Here is a 21,534-nt window from a genome sequence, read left to right as displayed (position 1 = left end):
AATGGTTTTTTTAATTTCAAGAAAGGCCGAGCACGTTTCACGGTCCACAGAAGTTCGATAAGAGGTGGAATGTATGGAGCCAATAAACCTGGGCGGTAGTCGAGTGCGGCTGTCATGTACTACATACCGTCACAAAGCATCATAGGATATGTTATAACTTTCCTAGAATTCACTTCATACTCACATCCCCTATCGGCAACGAGAAGGCAGAGACGTTAGTTTTCGTTCCTCCCTTGGTCCTGTTCAGATTGCAATTAGAGACAAATAAGATATGCTGGATAATCTGCTTTTCTCAGACACATACCGGCTGCAAGCTCACCAACACGACCCACTGGAAACTGTGTCCACTGCGCTGTGCTACTTTCATCGCATCCCCTCCGTTGCTGACTCCTACTCCCATTTTATTTGGACTTAGTAATGACAATGGTATAGTTCATTCTCCCCAAAGACGCATCTCCTCGTACTCCACAGCTGTGAAGAAGACTTGCTTTGACGCCCTCGCGGGCATTGGCTAGTCGAAGCACGCTACTAAGAGATGCTCTCGAATCCTACAAAAATCTCCGGCACCAAAGAACACAACCTCGTCGTGGTGGTGCCGTGGTTATAGGCGCTCGACGGCTGGGCCCAAGGATGTAGAATCGAATTCCGGCTGCGACGGCAGCTTTTCGATGGAGGCGAAAAGCTATAGGCGTTCGTGTGCTGTGCGATGTCAGTGCACGTTAAAGAACCCCAGGTGGTCGAAATTTCCGGAGTCCTCCACTGCGGCGTTTCTTATAGCCTGAGCCGCTTTGGGACGTTAAACCTCACAAACCAAACCACAAACCAACCCTTTTAACTGAAGGCTGCCTTCCAACGCTGAAGTCCGCTCTGCAAAGTGTGCAATGTTCCTTTTAGGGCGGAATGCCACTTCCTCTCATACCGGCTGAACTGAACTACGTAGAGGTGGTCGGTCACCTTAGACTCAGCGTTTATCGCGCCCCATTTGAGCCCCCAAAGCAAGATTGTTATTGTTTTCCACATTAGCTGTCGGTCACAATTATTTCGCACATCCTGCGTCCCGTTATAATTCGCATGCTTGGCAGGCTTGACTGAAGGCTATACACCAACAGAGCGAAAGAAGGGCGCAACCTGAGAGCGTGCAGTTCGCAATTACGTGCAATTCTCGTATGCACGCTTGAAGAGGAAACGGGATAAAGAGAGAGCTTGCGTGCATAATCTCTCTGGCTGCCGCTACCGCGGGTTTCTCCTCGAGACTGAAAAAAAAGAAAAACGCGACAGATTCCGGACAGGAGGAAAAAGTTTACTTGCAAACATTCGCCCCCATTGTTTCACTGCTGTGCCATTATCTCAACCGCACGAGGGGCGCTGAAATGCGTGAGGGAAGGTGCCGCTGGGCGAGACAAGGTCACCGGCGGGATCTTTGAGGGGGGCCGTCAATTCCGAGCTGCTTCTAGCCTAGAGTATCTTAGCATTACCAGTGGAAAAATCCGGCGGTGCTCTGAGCCTCATCGATGTACAGGAATGGCGGAAAAAATTAGGTAAGTATTTCGTTTGGCTTTTGCTGGACATGTGGGTTCAACATACCGACGCGACTCTTCTACAGGCAAACCTCAAATAAATGCGGCGAAAGTTTTTATTGAAATAAGAAACGAAGTAAATAATTTAATTGGCGCAGATAGCGATTCCAAAGCAGAATCCACAATTTCTGTCTAACACTGGCCAAGTCAAATACGAAATCTCGTGTTGCCAGCAAAATGCTCTGGAAAAACTCGCATACACGGCACCACCACTTTCCCCTGAAAGTAGCACTTAAGAACTTTATGGTTCTTAGCGCGATGATGAAAGACTAACTTGGAATAGAGGACATGCCGATTAGAAACAGCAGCAAACGCACGCCATGTCTCCCGGCGGGAATATTCTTTTTCACGCGCCGTTAGCCATTTTCCTCTGCAATAATTTTCCCCGCGGACACTAGTTAAGCAGGGTCCAAGAATGCTATTCCTTCAGGTTTGCAAAGCAAACCATACGCTGCATAATTTTGTAGGTGATATTTCGTACAAAGTGCCATAATAATGAATGAAATTTGCAAAACCCGCGACTAGTCATCTATGCACGTGGGGGATACGCGTCTTGCAATTTGTGCATTATTAAACGCAGGAAAAAATTGTTATTACGCACAACAATTTCTATCCGCAAGAAAATATAGCAGAGGACATGCTCTGCAGAGCTGGGAGATTTTCTTTTCTTCTTTTTTTTTTTTTTTGACGCAGCTTCCTAGCCCCCCCCCCCCCCCCCCCCCTTTTTTTTTTGTGCCGATCAGTCAACTCTGCTCTTAGCAGACGCGCGGACTTACGCAGGGTTCCTATTCATTCGTATTCAGCGTCAACTGTGACGTCAGCGCTGACCCTTGGCAAGAACGCGAGGCGTTCAAAGCAGCCTGGTGACTGTGAGTGATGTCTTTCCGCGTGCGGATGCGGTATAGGCTTAGCGTCGGCAGTGAGGTGGTGGTCACCAAGAAAGCAACAAATTTGAGAAGTAATTCAGTAGAGGAGAGCGCACTGTGAGCTCGGGCTGTGACGACGTAATTGCCAACGCAGGCGCCGGTCACTGCATCCAGACTGCTCCACACGAGAAAACACCGCACTGCGGGCTTCGCATGAGCTGTCGAGCCACGCTTTGGAAGGCGTCATCCGGATATAACCACAAATGTCTTAGTTTTTAGGCAGCAGCGCTGTGGGAGCAGTTTGTCGTCATCTTAAAACCAGCTAGAGACACAACCAAACATGACGTTCTGTCTTTTGGTTGGTTTTAAGATGAACCAATACCAACTCGCCCTGTCATGAACCTTGTTGACGTCTTACAGTTGCCACTGCAGGCCATCAGGAAGAGGGAAGGTTGGAGGCTTAGAAACAATGTCAGGAAAACGTCCCGTGATGAATCAAACACGCGCACCGCAACACCGCGTGCTTCCTCGGCTTTAGTGAGTATATAGTTAGTATAAGGCATCGGTCTCGTCGGCGTTGGTCGTCAAAAAGAGAAGCACAGGCGCCGAGGACGACGGCACATTCAATAATACGATGTAATACAATGTTTATTCAACATCTCAGGGATGTTCGGAGAACGTACAAAAGGCCAGAAGGCTTGACTAGGCCCGTACCCCAATACAACGCAGGCAAAGGCAACGCTGTTACGACCAAGCATCCGCAATTGCGCGCTCTATTGTTCGCCTGTGGGCATGGATAAGTTTTGTGAATATGTGGTGATGGTCCAATGGCTCTAAGTGAGCCTGTTTCCAGGAATCCTGTTTTGTAAACCTGTTTTGCTTTGTGGACACTCTGCAAATGCCAAATTGACCCTGCCAAGAGAACGTCTGGAAAAACACAAAGAAACGTCCCCCTGCGGGAAATAGCAGGAAGTGCTTTCTTTCTTTTGTTCACCCTTCCAGTCGAGAAGTGCTATCCTCCAGTGATGAATGCCTCCTATCCAAAGGAGACGACAGAGTGACATGTCCGCTGACGTGCAGGACAAGAAAGGAGCATGACTCATACGGCCATTAAGTGATTTCCCGGGAATGCAGGAAAGATTTGCAATTGTCGAAAAGGGACCATGTTGGGAGCCCTATGCGGCGCCACGTGCACTCGGGTTTCTGAGAAGTAAAACCCCTTGTCAGAACCAGCCTGTGGTTTCTTTGCTGAAGAATAGAAATGTACCTCCTCTCCTCGCCGTTCCCAAGCTTTTCCCGCCAACAAGTGATCACGCCCAACGAATGAATGCCGGACCAGTCAGTGCTTCAGACCATCAGTGCAGTGATGTGTTCGATTGGATGCCGATACCTGAGGGGCGTGCCCTGGATTTGGTTGGTCAGCATCTTCAGAGAGGGGCTGGACATAGGGGGTTTTTAAGGACGCTGCAGAGCACGAAATGTCGCTCTGGGCCCTGGGTAAACGGCTCATCCAGTCGCTTCTCGCTATGAACTCTTAACGCTTGCCATTTTGCTGATGTACCCTTCTTGTTCATGTAAATATTGTAAATAAGTATTCTCAAAGTGCCATAAAACCTGCTTGTACATATTTCACCAACTTCGAAGATTCAATCCTACTTCAACCCCGAGTCTCTGCACGCTACCAAGTGAAGGCCGGGTCGACGTAGCCCCAGCGTCACGACAACTGGTGGCAGCGGTGGGACCTGAATCTACAAGCACAACGACTGATGCCCAGCGGTGGGATCTGAATCTACAAGCCACAACATCTGATGACTGGAGTTGGGATCTGGATCTACAAGCCACAACATCTGGTGATTCGAGGTGGATCAGAATCTGCAAGCCACAACATCTGGTGATCGGAGGTGGCCTCTCAAGCAACAAGCAGGCGCAACAATCGGCCAACAAGAGGGCAGCTCGGAACATCGATCGCATGTGTGGGTGAGTGCTTGGCTTTTCTTCTGATGTGGACCAGGTTCTAGAACAGGGTTAGATTTTAGAACTGGTAAAGAGAGTGTGGAAACGCCTTTAGGTTGGTAGTTTGCACAGTTGTTTTGGAAGTAGCCGACACTCGGAGCGATCATGGACCTACAAAAGCTGCAGAAACCGGACCTGTTGCTATTGTGTGAGGAATTGGGAATTGATACAAGTGGTTTGGCACGAAAACCCTTGATTATAAAGGCAATCACTGATCTGGGAACCGATGATGAGGAGCTCAGTGAAGCATGGAACCTCATCGGGCAAAAAAAGGAACAGCTCAGACAGCAGAAAGAGCGGGAAAAAGAGGAAAGGGAGCGCGAACGTCAGAGGGAAAAAGAGGAAAGGGAGCGTGAACTTGAGAGGGAAAAAGAGGAAAGGGAGCACGAACGGGAGAAGCTTGAGAGAGAAGCAAAAAGGCTGGAGCTAGAAATTGAGCTCCGGAAATTAGAACTAGAGTTGAGCAAGAGGTCGGGCGATTGTCCCCAGCTAGCGGTACCTCGTCTCAACAAGGAGGCAGATTTCAAGATGTCAAAGTACATGCAGCCATATGTGATATCAGGGGATATCGGTCTGTATCTGGCTAACTTTGAGCGAACCTGCGAAAAACTGTCCTTCCAGCGAGACACTTGGTCTCAGAGATTATTGACGGTTCTGCCCTGCGAGGCAGCGGAGGTTGTCGCGCGGCTAAGCAAGGAGGACGCGGACAACTACGAGAAGGTCAAAGCTTGCCTTCTGAGAAAGTATAGGCTTAGCGCCGAGGCGTTCAGACAACGTTTTCGGAACGCTACTAAGTCCAGGGACGAGAGTTACCCTGAATTCCTGTACAATTTAAGAGTAAATTTGGGCGAGTGGCTAAAGAGCACAGATTCCTACAGTGATAGGGACGCTGTAGTCGAGCGAATTCTTTTGGAGCAGTTTTATAACTGCCTCCCAGAAAAAGAAAGAAATTGGTTACAGGACCGAGGCGAAATTAAGTCGGCAACTGAAGCTGCCGAACTTATTGAGGAGTATGCTTCGCGCCGACAATTCAGCAACCCAGCAGTGGATAGGCCCCGCAATCCCAAGTTCAGTGTGAATAACCGTCAGAAAAGGCACTTTGCTAGATTTGCAAACGAAGAAAGGAAGGCTTCTTCAGGCAAACGCCCTAGAAAGGACGGCAGTGAGAAAAGTGGGGAAGTGACCAACGCGCAGAACACAAAGAACAAGCTTGGGGCTAGGAAGCCGCTCACATGCTTTAGGTGTAATGAGCAGGGTCACATTGCCGTCAACTGCCGGAAAGAAAAGATTGCTTTCTCGTATGTCAGGGACTGCGATGAAAATATGCAGCTTTTAGAACCCTACCTGCATGACCTAGTAGTCAACGGGAAGCCTTGCAAGGTACTGCGCGATTCGGCCGCAACGATGGATGTTGTCCATCCGGCGTATGTATCGCCTTCCGACTATACAGGACAGTGTGCATGGATCCGACAGGTAGTTGAGGAACAGAGTGTGTGCTTGCCGATCGCGAACGTGGTCATCGAGGGCCCTTTCGGCGAATTAACAACCGAGGCTGCCGTTTCAGGAAAGCTTCCTAAGTGCTATCCGTATTTGTTCTCCAACAAATCGGACATGCTGCTGCGAAAGAGGGGCATCCTTTTCGGAGACAGAGTTGTGCAAGCCTTAACACGTTCAAAGGCGCGAGAACTAGCTACACTGCTCATTCCAGAAAAATCCACAGCGGAGGAAACGGCAGTTAAAACAGTGGTAAATGCGGAAGATAGCAGGTCAGAAAACTTTGAGAGCGAGGCATCTCAAATAGGTCAACTTGAAAGTGAGCTTGATGAGACGCGGGATGAGGGCGTTCTTGAGAGTAACATCTTGCCGCCAGTGTCCAGTAATCTCACGAGACTTTTAAGTGGAACCCGAGAGGACTTAGCTATGGAGCAAGCCGTGGTAAATCTAACGTTAAACCTTCCCGAGGAGATGGGGGACAACTTGATTTGCCTCAGCGGAAAGGGAAGCAACGCTCAGGAGCTTCTCAAAAAGACGGAACAGAGAGGAGAACTAAAGAAATCCCAGCTGTCCGATCTGGGCGAGATAATAACAAAGTTTGAGGCCTGCTTCGTGGACAGGCCAGGCAGGACTGATTTGACTGAGCACGATATTGAGCTGACTTCAGACGTGCCAGTGCGATCAAGGTGCTACCGATTCTCTCCAAGGCAAAGAGAAATTCTGGATAGGGAAGTAAATCGCATGCTGGAATTGGGAGTAATAAAACCCTCGGAAAGCGATTATGCTTCGCCTATGATCTTAGTAGAAGCTCCAGGTAAAGACCCTAGGCCTGTGGTAGACTACCGAAAGCTAAATTCTCTCACCAGGGATCAAGTGTATCCTATTCCGAATATTGAGGAGAGAGTAGAACAGGTCAGTAGAGCGGCATATGTGACTACGCTGGACCTTACTCGAGGATACTGGCAAGTACCGCTCACTGAACGCGCCAGCAGATACGCGGCTTTCGTCACTCCGACGGGCAGCTACCAGCCAACAATGATGAGTTTCGGGCTCAAAAATGCTCCATTTTGTTTTTCCCGACTCATGGATAGGGTTTTAAAGGGGTGTGAAACATTCGCGGTGCCTTATTTAGACGACATTGCGGTTTTTTCCGACTCATGGGCGGACCATATGGTACATCTAAGAGCTGTACTGAGCCTTTTGCGTCAAGCTGGACTAACCGTAAAGGCCGAGAAATGTTGCCTGGCAAGGGCGACCGTGGACTACTTGGGTCACAATGTAGGTCAAGGTTTCAGGAAACCCAGCGAGATTAAGATTTCTGCGGTAGCAGACTACCCGCGGCCGAGCACGAAGACGGAAATTCGGGCATTCTTAGGGCTGACGGGATACTACAACCACTACATCCCTCACTATTCATCTTTGGCTAGCCCTCTGACCGACGCTCTCCGCAAGACAGAACCGACAAATGTAGTCTGGGACGAACAAAAGGAAGCCTCCTTCGTAAACCTGAAGGCTGTGCTGATTAGCCGTCCGGTATTGCGAGCTCCAGACTATGACCGAGAATTCACGGTCCAGTGTGATGCCAGTGATCGAGGGCTAGCTGCTGTTCTCTCCCAGAGAGATGACGACGGTAATGAGCACCCCGTGCTCTACCTGAGCAGAAAACTGAGTTCTAGAGAGAGGGCTTATTGCGCGTCAGAGAAAGAGTGCGCTTGCATTGTATGGGCCATTCAAAAATTGCAGTGCTATCTTGGAGGGGCCAAATTCACCGTAGAGACGGACCATTGTCCCCTGGCTTGGCTGCAAACTGCGACATCGAAGAACAGTCGCCTTCTTAGGTGGAGCTTGATTTTACAGCAGTACAATTTTGAAATAAGATACAAAAAGGGGAAGTTAAATGGGAATGCGGACGCGCTTAGCCGCTCTTTCTAAGCGGTCCGAGATGTTCCTCACTATGTATCCAAATTGATAATCAGGTTTTTTTTTTTTTTCGTGCGCTTGTATATGTGTGACTATGTAAAGCAGCACGTTTGGTTTTCTAGGAATACGTGGGTCCTGAACGTCTTGAGAGTGGGCTTTTCTCGAACAACAATGGCAGTTTTCTTTTGACCTGGTCTCTTCAGACGGGAGCCGAGTGCTTGCTTCGACATGTGGTTGAGTTTCAGACAGCTCGAGCAATTTGGCCTACAACAATCAAGACAACGCGACAAGCAACAGCGAGCTTCAAGCGTTCACGTGCAGGCCATTAAGTCGTCTCTTCATGCAGCAGCTGGGACTGCTGCCCTCCGAGACTCTTCTGGCGGGGGAGGAGGCTGTTACGACCAAGCATCCGCAATTGCGCGCTCTATTGTTCGCCTGTGGGCATGGATAAGTTTTGTGAATATGTGGTGATGGTCCAATGGCTCTAAGTGAGCCTGTTTCCAGGAATCCTGTTTTGTAAACCTGTTTTGCTTTGTGGACACTCTGCAAATGCCAAATTGACCCTGCCAAGAGAACGTCTGGAAAAACACAAAGAAACGTCCCCCTGCGGGAAATAGCAGGAAGTGCTTTCTTTCTTTTGTTCACCCTTCCAGTCGAGAAGTGCTATCCTCCAGTGATGAATGCCTCCTATCCAAAGGAGACGACAGAGTGACATGTCCGCTGACGTGCAGGACAAGAAAGGAGCATGACTCATACGGCCATTAAGTGATTTCCCGGGAATGCAGGAAAGATTTGCAATTGTCGAAAAGGGACCATGTTGGGAGCCCTATGCGGCGCCACGTGCACTCGGGTTTCTGAGAAGTAAAACCCCTTGTCAGAACCAGCCTGTGGTTTCTTTGCTGAAGAATAGAAATGTACCTCCTCTCCTCGCCGTTCCCAAGCTTTTCCCGCCAACAAGTGATCACGCCCAACGAATGAATGCCGGACCAGTCAGTGCTTCAGACCATCAGTGCAGTGATGTGTTCGATTGGATGCCGATACCTGAGGGGCGTGCCCTGGATTTGGTTGGTCAGCATCTTCAGAGAGGGGCTGGACATAGGGGGTTTTTAAGGACGCTGCAGAGCACGAAATGTCGCTCTGGGCCCTGGGTAAACGGCTCATCCAGTCGCTTCTCGCTATGAACTCTTAACGCTTGCCATTTTGCTGATGTACCCTTCTTGTTCATGTAAATATTGTAAATAAGTATTCTCAAAGTGCCATAAAACCTGCTTGTACATATTTCACCAACTTCGAAGATTCAATCCTACTTCAACCCCGAGTCTCTGCACGCTACCAAGTGAAGGCCGGGTCGACGTAGCCCCAGCGTCACGACAACGCATGGGAGAAAAATTCTAACTCTTAGCACAATGTGCAGCTATACGCTACAGTGGTAAAAAATATTTTCAAAAATATTCAGGTGGGTGCCAGATAAAACATTACGCGATGGAATAACGCACACAAGTAAAAATTTTTTTTTTCAATTTATTGAATTAACATGGTGGTTCATACATAAGTTTAGCCATTCATGCAACATGATTCAAAGGAATCTGAAATAAAGAACATAACAAAAAATATGTGCAAAACAGTTCCGAAATTTAAAAACAAGATGATATTTTAGTTCTGCGCATATTTATTACGCAGGCTCTTCAAAAAACAGTCTCGATATCTGCATTGCTGTCCAAGCTAAATCATTCAACAACGTTGGCAGTCTAAATTTTAACACTTGCTTTCCATAAACCGTATGGCATTTCCTCACATTCAATTCCTCTGGGTTGCGCCTTGGGCACACAAGTGTTTTTCCGGATTTTCCATTAATTTCAAGGTCTTATAGTTCCTTTAGTTTTTTTCTAACCTACAGTGCATTGCCTAGAAAGCCTATAGTTACACGTAGATTCTACGCTGACGATATTTAGCTGCTCCTTCTCAGCTCCATTTTTTTGGCTGTTAAGCAATACCGTATCGACTCTTCGATTGGTTGTCCTCCACCAGCTTGGCCAGTACTGCATAATAAATTGTCTATCGGCATTGTAGGAAATGTACCTCTCCAGCCTGTGGACAGAGCAAAAAAAAAAAAAAAAGAAAACACCGCCGCCGCCACAGAGGACGAGAATTTCGAGCCACGTTCCCCACTATTGTTCTCTCGTTCGTGGTGACACCTCAGGAGAGCCGAGTCCAGTTTTTCACCGAACTCAACATTCTGCATCGTCTCTTCGAATCACTGCCTACGCGGCAACTATAACCTTGAACGGTTTCCCCGTGTTTTTTTTGTATTTGTTCCTGCTCCATACCAGCTCACGGACAGTAACGCCACCTATAGTGGCGTCATGTGGATTTTATTAGCATTTAAACGACCTTGATTGGAACCTAAAATATATCGAACCGCTATAATTTATTCAATGCTGCAAGTATTAGCATTGCATATGCTTTAGAAGTGCCAGTATAGGACGATGTATCTAGGCTCCCATGAGGAAATGAAAATTTCCGCTCAACGGTGATCCGTATTGGGAGAGGTGTAGCCGATACAAAACTCACAGAAATGCTTGCCAACAATGCGAGATCAGTAACTTTCTAATTTTAGAGGTGAGTATGAAATTGCCAACAGCTGCGTCTGGACAGTTTGTAACAAATACAAAAAGAAGAGACGTAGACATATATAGCTAGAAAGACAGAAACACTTTTATGTTTCCTTTTTTTTTTCTCTCTAGCTTTGAGAATGTAAGTCTGTTTCATGACGTCCTATAGCACAACGTATTTATACTCCAGCAATCGCATTCGTTCTGTTCCGTCCAGGCCATTAAGTAATGCTGACGTTTTGAAGGAGCGTGTGACTCGGGCACTGGTTACCCGATAGCTTGTAAGCATCGGCTATTATAGCAGCATACAGTGTTCAGCAGCGAATAACTGTAAAATGTTAATATTGATAAAGTGGCCCCTTAGAAATGTGTGCAACGTTCAGGGCTAACGGGTGGGGCTTAATTTATGGGGTGGGTACCCATACTCCTCTCCATATATATACGTGCCTGATTTGCGCCCATCAGGGGAGCACAGCTCCTCGCTGTCCTGTGAAAATCAAGGCTGCACGAGAATACCAAGTCTTTGTTGTGAAATACAGTTTGCCTATTTTTTTCTTTTTTTTTTTTTTTTGCAGTTTGGAGAATACTTATTTGACTTTTTAGCCGATACAGCTAAGTGTTTAAACAGGGTGTCTAGCAACCGGGAAAACCGGGAATTGTTAGGGAAATTTTGTGCACAGGAAAAAATTAGTGAAATGTCAGGGAAATCATCACCAAGTCAGGGAAAATGGGACGATATATTCTCCAGTGCATGTTCATTTCAAGCTGGCGCACAGTGAGTAGGTATGTTATTCATCCAGATTTGTGTGTGTGTGTGTGTGTGTGTGTGTGTGTGTGTGTGTGTGTGTGTGTGTGTGTGTGTGTGTGTGTGTGTGTGTGTGTGTGTGTGTGTGTGTGTGTGTGTGTGTGTGTGTGTGTGTGTGTGTGTGTGTGTGTGTGTGTGTGTGTGTGTGTGTGTGTGTGTGTGTGTGTGTGTGTGTGTGTGTGTGTGTGTGTGTGTGTGTGTGTGTGTGCGTGCGTGCGTGCGTGCGCGCACAATCTCTCCAGTTCGCGACCGCCGCGCCGCGAGGCAAGGCGCAGTTTATTACTTTGATGCCAGCGCAAGGCTGAATACCAAAAAAGAACCACATGCACGTGGGTACTCAGTAAAATATGCGGAAGTGCTGCGTAAGAGTATACGCGACAAAAAGCTGGAATAACCGCGCCGGCAGTGGCCAGCGCGAAAACGATCGGCAAGTTTTGCTACCTAGCACGCGCGAAGCCATATTGGATTGGACGGGCTCAGCTTTTCTCGGGGTGGGCGGCCGGCATGCTCTGAGGCTGGCATCAGTGAGCTTTTCATTTTTCTGTAAACTTTCAACGTTCTTAACGGCCATTAACACAAATGACAGCCTTTTCACTATTGTGAACTGCAGAATATGATTAATCAATAGCTTTTTGTTGTGCATTATTCGTCTATGGTCATTATTATCAGCAGCTACGCTTTTGAGCCTCTTCACTCGTTAGGAATTTTGAACTGAAATAATCAGGAAAAAACTGGAAAGGTCAGGGATATTGAAAATAGTTGTTTGCTAGACACCCGGTTTAAAGAGAGGTCTCAGACACGTGGCCCGCTGAGTGCATGTGGCCCAAGGAGCTGTGTCATGTAGCCCGCCGGCTCCAAAAAAAACAAAACAAAAATGGAAAGTATGTTCAAGCTGCACAGGTCAATTTTATCACCAGACTCGTAGTCGAACTAAAGTCAAATAAACAACTTTGTGCCCTGACGGTGTGCTCTCTGTGGAAATGAAAAGAAGCTTTGCCCCTTAATCTGCAGGAGCTTCAGGCAAGCCAGACAGGTGTCAGCTAGCTGTCTTCAGTCATGAGGCTCCGGACAAACCGTCCGACCTTTCATCTGCAAGCAAGCATTTTTTTTTTTTCATTAGATGACAAATGACTGTGGTTTTATCTTACGCTTTCAGTAGCTCTCTTCGAACCATCCTAAAATGGCGGCCATCCGGCGCTTAGGTAGAAAGGAGCTCGTGTCGCTTTTTTCACGAAAAAAGTTTGCCTTGAATGGGAAATAGTCATTTAGACTTATTTTTATTTATTGTTTACTTTCCTATTGTTACTGATTGTTGTTTATATATTTTGGGGGGTCCTGGCCCACGAGGGACGAATTTCTCCCAACGGCGCTTACGTAGTAGTATGAGGCTCTGCCCTGGTTTAGATTAATCGCGATATCGGCCCTGTAATTCCGTGGTGGAAATGAAACGGTTTTGACCAAATTTGCCGTTACAAATATCTCATCACCGAACAGTGGCTCCGCCAAGAGAATCACAACGAACGGCTTTTGTCCTAATTGCGATGAACTCTAAGGCTCGCCACTGCATGATCGTGACGCATGTCCATTCTTTTCCGTCATAGGTATAGTTTTATTCGCTCAACTCTTTCCTTCGTATAGCCGGTACTCGCTCACCAACCCGAAGCCAGCGAGGCGAACCAACTCGCGAAGATGGTTGATAGGCATGGCGATGAATCTGTCGCTGATCAAATATGCCGGGCTTGTTTACAGAGTCTCAGCTTGCCGGCCGCCTCTGCGTGCTACGCAGCTAACACAACACTCGACACCAATCCCGATGGCGCGGAATCGGAGCTTCGGGCTATTCGAGAGGATCTGCATCTATAGAAAAACAAGTCATTATCGATCATTCTGAACGAAATTGTGAATGGATTCACGTACTGACAGACTACACCAAATACCTCAGGTTTCTCATTGGTCTGCAAAGTCACTGCCCAACGAACGACATCACACATACGGATATATACACAGAGATTTCAGAGGCACGTACTGTAACGATACGCTGGATCCCGGAACGTGAGGGGTACTTCAGCAACAAATGGAACGGGCTGACGAGCAGGGCTTCACTAGCTGCCAGTGCGGGCACTAACGGCACCGTTCACATTCAGGAAGACCTTGGTAAATAGTGGCGCCGCCGCCGCCACCAAAGACAAAAGCAGCTTCCACCCAAGACACCTAAGTGTGACAAACCAGGGGGCATGAGTCTATCACGAGCTACACAGCTGTCCCTCAACCTGGCACAATTTGGTTAAGGGACGATGTCATCGCCCGCTAGTGCTGCTTTAGGCAGAGAACGCATACCCAGCACGCATACCACGACAGTAATGCCTCTCTAAAAGAATCCATCATTAAGATGCTTCGCCTGTAAGGATGAGTAGCACGACGATATGACACATGCTGTGGGATTGCCTACAGTTATCTGCAGTAACCGTCACACACCATTCTATCTTCACAGAAGTAATCGGCTGTTAAATCTTTTCTGGTTACCTGAATAAGAAGCTAATCATCAACTCCATAAAGGGCTACTGTCAACCCTCCAGACGAAAATATTTTCTTCCCCGGTGACTGCGAGGCTTTGCCCCCAGAATGCAAGGTCCAAAAATTGTTTTTGAAAAGAGTAATTAATAACGCAGTTACAGCCACCGCAATCACCCGATTCTGTCATGTTTCTCTCCTCCCGTTCCCTCGCAAACATTGTTCACTCTCCTGCCCGATAGTCTAGCCTCCGCAAGCCAGATTCCTCTTCCTCTGCGTTTGGCGGGAGGTGGGGCGTGGCACTCTGCGTGCGCGAAAACGAAACGGGCGAGGGAGCGCGCGCCGCTGCATTCATTGCATTCAGTCCGGCCGTAACGACGGAAAAGCGCGCAGCGAGCGGCGCACACAATTAGTAGTGTACGCCCATCCTTCACCCGTCGGTCAGCGAGACGGATCAATGGATGTCGTTGCTAGTCCGGCGTCAAACTGGAGACCCGACGTAGAGAACGTAGAGAACGGGGAAGCTGGCTTCCCGAAGGAGAGCATGTGAGAGCTTTGATTTGTATTTTTGCTGCTTTGCGGCGCGCGTATCGCTGTAGTATTTTGCACAGACTATCTCCGATACCTGATGGAAGCATTGGACTCCTTTGCTTAAAAAGTCATAAGTGGCCCTTTAAGACAGAGGAGGAGGAGGAGGAGGAGGGGCAGGGAGGCAGGGAGGGACGCGCCAGACGGGCAAGGCGCTGAAAATGGCATGCGCCGTGCTGGTATGGGCCATGCTGGCACCCGAGGTACAACACGAGAAGGACACGCAAATGCATTCAACAATCATATATTTTTCTTTTTACTTAGCGAAATTTGATTTTTCGGTGCAGCCGCGTGTCTTCCTCTCGTTTATCAGTGCAATATGCGCTCTAAAAGGGCCTCCCAGCTGGCCAACAACACACTGTAAAAAAAAAAAAAAAAAAACTTTGTGCAGTAGGAAATGTTAATTAAGGTAGCTAGTTTGCACCAAAAATGCTTGTAACCACAATGCTTACAGTGCAGTGTTGTGACGTGAAGACGGTGAATGGCATGGGCGATTATATTTAATTACATTCAGTGGTGTTCCAGGTTACCAGACGCGGAATTCGACGCACTCAGTATTTAGCATGGTTAGGTCGCATTTGCGACAGAACGTCAAACTCCGAGCTTACTGCTTTCGTCCAAACAGGTACTGGACCTAAAGTCGGTGAGACCGCCCAGCCAAAATAAGCAGGCAGCGAAGAGTATCTTTGCCTTCAGAGAAATTTCAAAGACAATTGCGACCTTCGGTAATGAGTTATCGCAGCGCAGCCGTGACGTACCAGCTGCGTAAAATATGCGGCCGAATCAGTAATTCAACCGGGCTACTACACGGCATAAATGCTTGCGAGCAGCGCCGCTTTTTGTAGCCACGCATGCACGCCAGGCGTGGTCAGTAAGCAATCATTGATGAAATGGTTCCGTTGCGGTTGTCTATCTTACTAAGACGATGACTGCTTGAGTCATCAGCATGAACTCCAAGTGAAACTTTGTCTACACAAGCTTTCCCCGCAGCCGAGTGTCCGAAGTGGTCGTGGAGGCTTGGTTGCACTGTAAGCTTGCTGAAGACGCCACTGTATAATACGTCCGTCGCCTATTAAGCCTCGCACGCAACTTACGAATGCATTCCGGTTGTCGTTTCGTTATGACAAAACTTCTGGCTTATTGTTGCGTTGTCTCAACGTTCCCTGCGCCCTTAGAAAAAAAAGGACGGCCTCGTTCCTAAATATTTTCTTGTCGCTTTAAAAAATGAAAATGCAGGTGTGAACGTTTAGGGCACATTCACGCACGAGTGTCGATCGTGGACGTCGCACGCTGTATATCTGTTGATTTCGTTGCTTTCAGAGCACTCGCATAGCAAAGAGAGAGCACGGAAATCGGCAAAACAGGACACGCGGGAAGCGAAGAGCAGGATAATCCTAAAGAACACCAGTTCACCTCGGCGCCCATGCCAAATCGAATCGCACATGCAAAGCATACGCAGCGCCACGGCGCGATCGCCTCTTCTTCTCCAAGCCCACCACCACGAACCTATCTGCAAAGTGGCACTGCTCAAACCCGACTCGCTTTTTTTGCCTGCTCACCGTGCTAACCTGGTCTTAACGCTTAATCTCCAGTGGGGATGCCCGTGGTTTAACCAGTCAGCTCCATCTCGCAGTTATGTGAGTGCAGTAGTCACATGATTCTCTACGTTACCAACGCTGTCGCCGCAGACTGGCAGTGGGCCAGCAAAAGCTGTGCCATAAAAGGCCAATGAGCACGTTGTGTCCCAAGGACAAGGAACACGTGATCACAAAAACAAAATAATTATACGCTTCATTATCAAAGATCAGCTTTCTTTTGCACCTGTCGACATCGAGGCTGGCGCTAAGCCACCATGGGCTAATGCTCTTCCAGCCTGTCAGCCAGCTAGCTGAAGATGGGCGCAATTTGCATGAGGAGGAAAAGAAAATTCGAATATCCAGACAAGTGATCCTCGAATGATCAAAGGGAATTAAGAAGAGGCACGACGCCATTTCGATCGAAGCTACTCGAATGCAGAGAAAAATATTGTAGAGCCTTGTTCTTCACCAAGATGCAGACTGGCATGACCATTCGAAAGAACGTGCTTACATGCCTTTGGCATCATACAACGATACAAAGGCGAGATGAGCGAAGGTACTTGTGTTTTGCTAACGGCCGTTTCGCAGCAGTCAGGATAGCATGGCAGAAGACTCCTGGGTATTCTTAACTGACCTTCCACAACAGTAGCCTTCTGAGTCCGCTTCCATGAACAGTGCGGTCGGACAGAGTATGTGGTATAACCAAGAACGACAAGCACAACGCACAGACACCAAATGTGACTGTGGTGGTGATGATTATGACGATGGCCTCAATCTCCTTCTCTCTCTCTTCTCTCCTCTATGCATACCTTCATGGGGATTGACCTCAGTCGAAATGGCACATGCATTGGCTGTGGTATCCTCTATTGTTTTTGACTTCCTCGTCGTCTTCGATAGCAGACTACGCCAAGCTAGCAAATGACTAAGTAGTCAAAGAGTGAACATATAGCCTCAGGCGAGAGGCCCTCTTAGATGAGGTGCAGTCAGTTTCTTTTTCTTCTGTGGCGCAGGTTTTTCAAATATAAAAAGCATACATTTTCATATCAGGCGAACCGTCGTATACTAGACGGGCACGTCAGTATTGGCCATAGATGTATACGTAATTTAAAGGGATGCTTATTCTTCCAAGGTACGACGCTGAGAACCTTCTCTTGCCTCCGGGAGCTTGTGCACGCTACTACATTCCTTTGAGACCTCGTCAGTTAGATGTCTACATCTGGCAATCAGCCGTCTAATGTCCACTCCATGCTCCGATGTATAAAAGAAGTGTCAGGCAGTCTTTAGAGAATCATCCCACTGAGAAATGCATTATGTTCTATTAACGACAAAAATATGAACATTTCTCTTCGTACATTGGCATCTCCTATATTGCAATAAAATGACACTAATGAAAAAAAAAAATCACGCATGTCGCACCTTCCACGCTAATGAGATTACTGCCATATTAATTAAAAATGTCTCTATATAATATTACATTACTTATAATGCGAAGCTATTTCCACAAATAAAATTCAGTCACAGTAAGTCGGTAAAATATTCGGCTCCGTAAGAGAAGAAAGAAGTTACAGCCTCACACAGCACTTAGGCGCTCCGTGGATCTCTGCGATGTTCCATCTTTATTTCTTTTCGATTTTTGTTTATCATCTAGGAGAGAAATAGCCACACATTGCTGCACGTACAGCAAGGATTTCTAATGTAGTCGGCATCACCGACTTCAAAAAGACGGCTGCAGGCGCTTCAAAGAAGTGTGAAGAATCACGCCCACAAACTTGGTTGTGCACGAAGAGATAGGCCAAGAACTGCTTATCGATTTGCCTTTCTCCCGTTGTTCAATTTGGTTGCTGATTCTCGCTAGCTGTGCATTGAGAACCGATGTTCTAAGTTCCTGCAAATGTTCATGGTCCTTTCTGTCGCAGTTTCGCAAGAGACTGTCTGACGTCACGAAGCCGGAGCACACAGACCAATACCTTCTGAGATGGCTGCGAGGTAAGTGAAAATCCACGCCGCTGACGCGTTATCGCATTCAATCTGTTGACGGCATCGGAATTTGTGTCTCGTATACTGCTCGTGTTTCATTTCTAGTGATGCCGCTTTGAAGCTTTCTCCATTCTTTAGCGCTTGTGCATTGTTCCGATAACGTTGCATGGTCGATAACCCCGTCGTAACCATGCAAGCTAGTTGATGGGCGTCGTACGTAATGCTGTAGGCAAATAAACACGGTGGCACCAGGGGACTCTTCCGCTGCTGCACCCGCGTTGATTCGCTGGTTCAGTTATGTGTGATAACTGCTGCTTGCTCACGGTTAAAAACAGAATAATGCTGTAATCGAGTGTTACATTGTGTGCCAGGTATACTGTTCAGGGTCTGCACCTAGCAGTTGATAGGCTTCACTGCCCTTCTTGGCTGACGGTGAACCAGATCGCTTACGGGCCTAAGACAAGAAAAATTTTGGTGACTTTTGAGTTCCGCAAAAAGAACCAGCAAACGTGTTGGGAAAGATTAAGCACGTTAGACAGTGAGTGTCGAAAGTACCATCGCTTCCGGAACGTTGCTGGAAACGGGCATCCGGCCCAAGACCAAGTGGTCCACTCCACTGCGTACAATTCACGTGCCCACAGCAGCTGCAGCTGACTAGGCTGTAACGGCAGTCGTGGGTGAAACACTTAGGCCAGCTAAGTGCTGCTTTGCAGGTAGGAACAGCTAAGTGTTCATGGATGAATGGAAGAATGCTGAAGGGGCAGCTAGGAGCTTGTCTTGCTCGCTAACCGCTTTAATCGACATATTAGCTCCGCTGGTGCTTCTGGTGCATTCGCACAAAACAAGATTTGCTAGCAGAGCGACTTGTTTCGTCAGTGTTTCTCCACTGTGTCAGCTTCGGTGTACAGTCAACTCTTCTGTTAGGCGAGTAGAGCTTTGCTAGTGCCATTTTGAGGCTTGTAAAGCAGAAATCACAACAAAAGCTGTGTTGAAAGTTCTTCTTTTGCAGTAAAATGCATCTTTATCAATAAAATGTATAAATCTGAAGAGCTTCGTGCAGCAGCTGTAACTACACATCTCTCAAATCCTGAAAGGTGCAATGAAATCGAGATATAGCCCACAACACCTTCTAAAATTCCGGTACTCCTACTATGTTTCCAGGATTTAATTCCGTGTACGTGCCTTGATGGCACCTATGGGGCTGAAACGTGGAGGCTAACCAAGAGGGTTCTACTTAAGTTGAGGACAACCCAGAGGGCTATGGAACAAAAAATGGTAGGGGTGACATTAAGAGATAGGAAGCGTGCAGATTGGGTCGGAGAAATAACTCAAGTTACTGGCATTCTAGTGAAATCAAGAAGAAGAAATGGGCGTGGGCGGGACACGTAGTGCGAAGAGAGGATAACCGATGGTCGGTTATGGTAACAAACTGGATTCCAAGGGAAGGAAACCGTAGCAGGGGGCGGCAGAAAGTTAGGTGGGCGGATGAGGTTAAGAAGTTCGCAGGGGTCAAGTGGATGCGGGTTAATTGGAGAAATATAGGAGAGGCCTTCGCCCTGCAGTGGGTATAGTAAGGCTAATGATGATGATGATGATGATGATGATGACGTGCCTTAATGAAACGACCTTCGGCAGCTACGTCTCTAGAATCCCGATAGAAAACGATAACTTCGAAAAATAGACCAGGCCCAGAACCTCAGCTCCCCTTACGAATTCGCCATCGCGCGATGTGTCACCGCGTACTACCGTCCGATGAATACCTGCCTCTTATTTGAAATTTCATTTTTCTTGCAGCACGAGAGTTCGACGAGGTCAAGGCTGAGCATATGCTCCGGCAGGTGAGCTATAAATGCATGCTATGCACCAGAAAGCTTTTCAATCTGTGAGGCTCTTCTTTGTTGTAATCGATGAAAGAGGCACTACTGCGCACTCGAGATGTCATAAGGAGAGCGGATCTCGATCTGAGTAGGTTCCATTGTTAGAGCGCCCGATTATTAAGTTTGGCGACCCGGGTTCTATTCCGACCGCGACGGCTGCTTTTCGGCGGAGGCAAAACGTTAGGTGATGCAAATTACCCGGAGCCCTCCGCTACGGCGTCCCTCAAAGCCTGAGTTGCATTGAGAAATTAACTTCTAAAAAAAAAAAAAATTCATCCGATTAAGGTACTCCACTTCTGTCGACCTTTCTAATGCTAATACATCTTACGATTTTCATTCCGATTTTAATTTTATTATCAGCTTCAAATCCAGTTCTACCGCCAAATTCAAGTCACACGCTCATCGCTAGTCTTGCGTGAAATCACACCCTTGGCAAGCGTCGGTAGTTCCTTCCACTTTCAGATTAAGTCGGTCCCACGTGACATCCCGTAAGGGGGGGGGGGGGGGGGGTGCTCACTTGGGCAGGGTCGAGACCAATTTTTGCGTGCTCTGAGAGCAAGGAAGCTGCATTAATGAGCGCTTGGCTTGCGAAGGCCGGCCGCGCAATACGCTCGCCCCTTCCGGATATATTTTTTCTATCTTCCGCCTTGTAACGCCACCGCGGGCGTTCAAGGCTGCCGATCGAAGGGGGTCAGCGCGTAGCGGCGTTCGCCGGTTGCGGCCTCTACCGACAGCGTTTACCGCGCTGTACTAATCTACGAGGACGTTGCCCTGGCTGTTCAGCGTCCCTGCAGGCGGCCGGGCATTGGCCCACCGCAAACACTCCTCCAGCTGGCACAAAGGTTTTGGTGATCTCTCGATCGGCGGGTTGGTCACCTCGTGCTACATAGGTTAGCAAGCGCAGTTGGCATGGGCTGGTTGGTTTCGTAAGCAAACCAGTTGCTCGGAAGGTTTATACCGGAGAGTAGCAAAACAAAGTGAAAGCAGGGTGAGAGTGTTAGCTGCCAACGCTGTTTGCGGTAAGGGATTATATATTGCTCAATTCCTTTGCTTCACAAGAAACACGGTAGCTAGGATTTGTTTTTGGTGAAGGGCTGCCAACAAAAGCTTATGCATTTAACGGCCGCATTTCACCTCCCTCGTCCCTAAATATCTGCCCGTCTAGCCGTGCCTAACACTGACAAAACTCCATGACTAGCACGCGTCCATGCGCGTATATATATATATATATATATAGCTAGCTTTTCGCCTCCATCGAAAAGCTAGGCGCCCGTGTGCTGTGCGATGTCAGTGCACGTTAAAGAACCTCTGGTGGCCGAAATTTCCGCAGTCCTCCACTACGGCGTCGCGGATATATATATATATATATATATATATATATATATATATATATATATATATATATATATATATATATATATATATATATATATATATATATATATATATATATATATATATATATATATATATATATATATATATATATATATATATATATATATATATATATATATTGTTACAATTGCAGGCATTTGTGGGCAGTGCTCGGACACTTGCGCGCGAGCGACGCGAACTTGTTGACCGTTTGTACTTTGTAAATAATGTACAAAGCTCCCCCTGTCCTTTCTTCCTATCGCTCTCCTCTATACTTCCCCTCGCTATATCCTCTCCCTATCCTCTTTTCTTTCCCACCGGCTGCCGCTAAAGTGCTTCA

The 21,534-nt window shown here is 47.5% G+C and overlaps 1 protein-coding gene across 1 annotated transcript in view; it reads left to right on the top strand.

Annotated features, from left to right (window-relative positions):
- LOC146208101 (SEC14-like protein 2) overlaps window positions 1-21,534 on the top strand; it is a 51,722-nt gene that overhangs the window by 14,417 nt on the left and 15,771 nt on the right. The window contains exons 2-3 of the mRNA XM_084591764.1: window positions 17,880-17,949; window positions 19,735-19,778. Coding sequence (XP_084447890.1) covers window positions 17,880-17,949; window positions 19,735-19,778 — 114 coding nt within the window. The remainder of the gene's footprint in view (window positions 1-17,879; window positions 17,950-19,734; window positions 19,779-21,534) is intronic.

The sequence above is a fragment of the Amblyomma maculatum genome, chromosome 1 (assembly GCF_055883805.1).
Source record: "Amblyomma maculatum isolate TAMU_Amacu chromosome 1, ASM5588380v1, whole genome shotgun sequence".
NCBI classification, from domain to species: Eukaryota; Metazoa; Arthropoda; class Arachnida; order Ixodida; family Ixodidae; genus Amblyomma; species Amblyomma maculatum.
The sequence above is the reverse complement of the archived record's forward strand: the minus strand, read 5'-3'. Positions and strand labels throughout refer to the sequence as shown.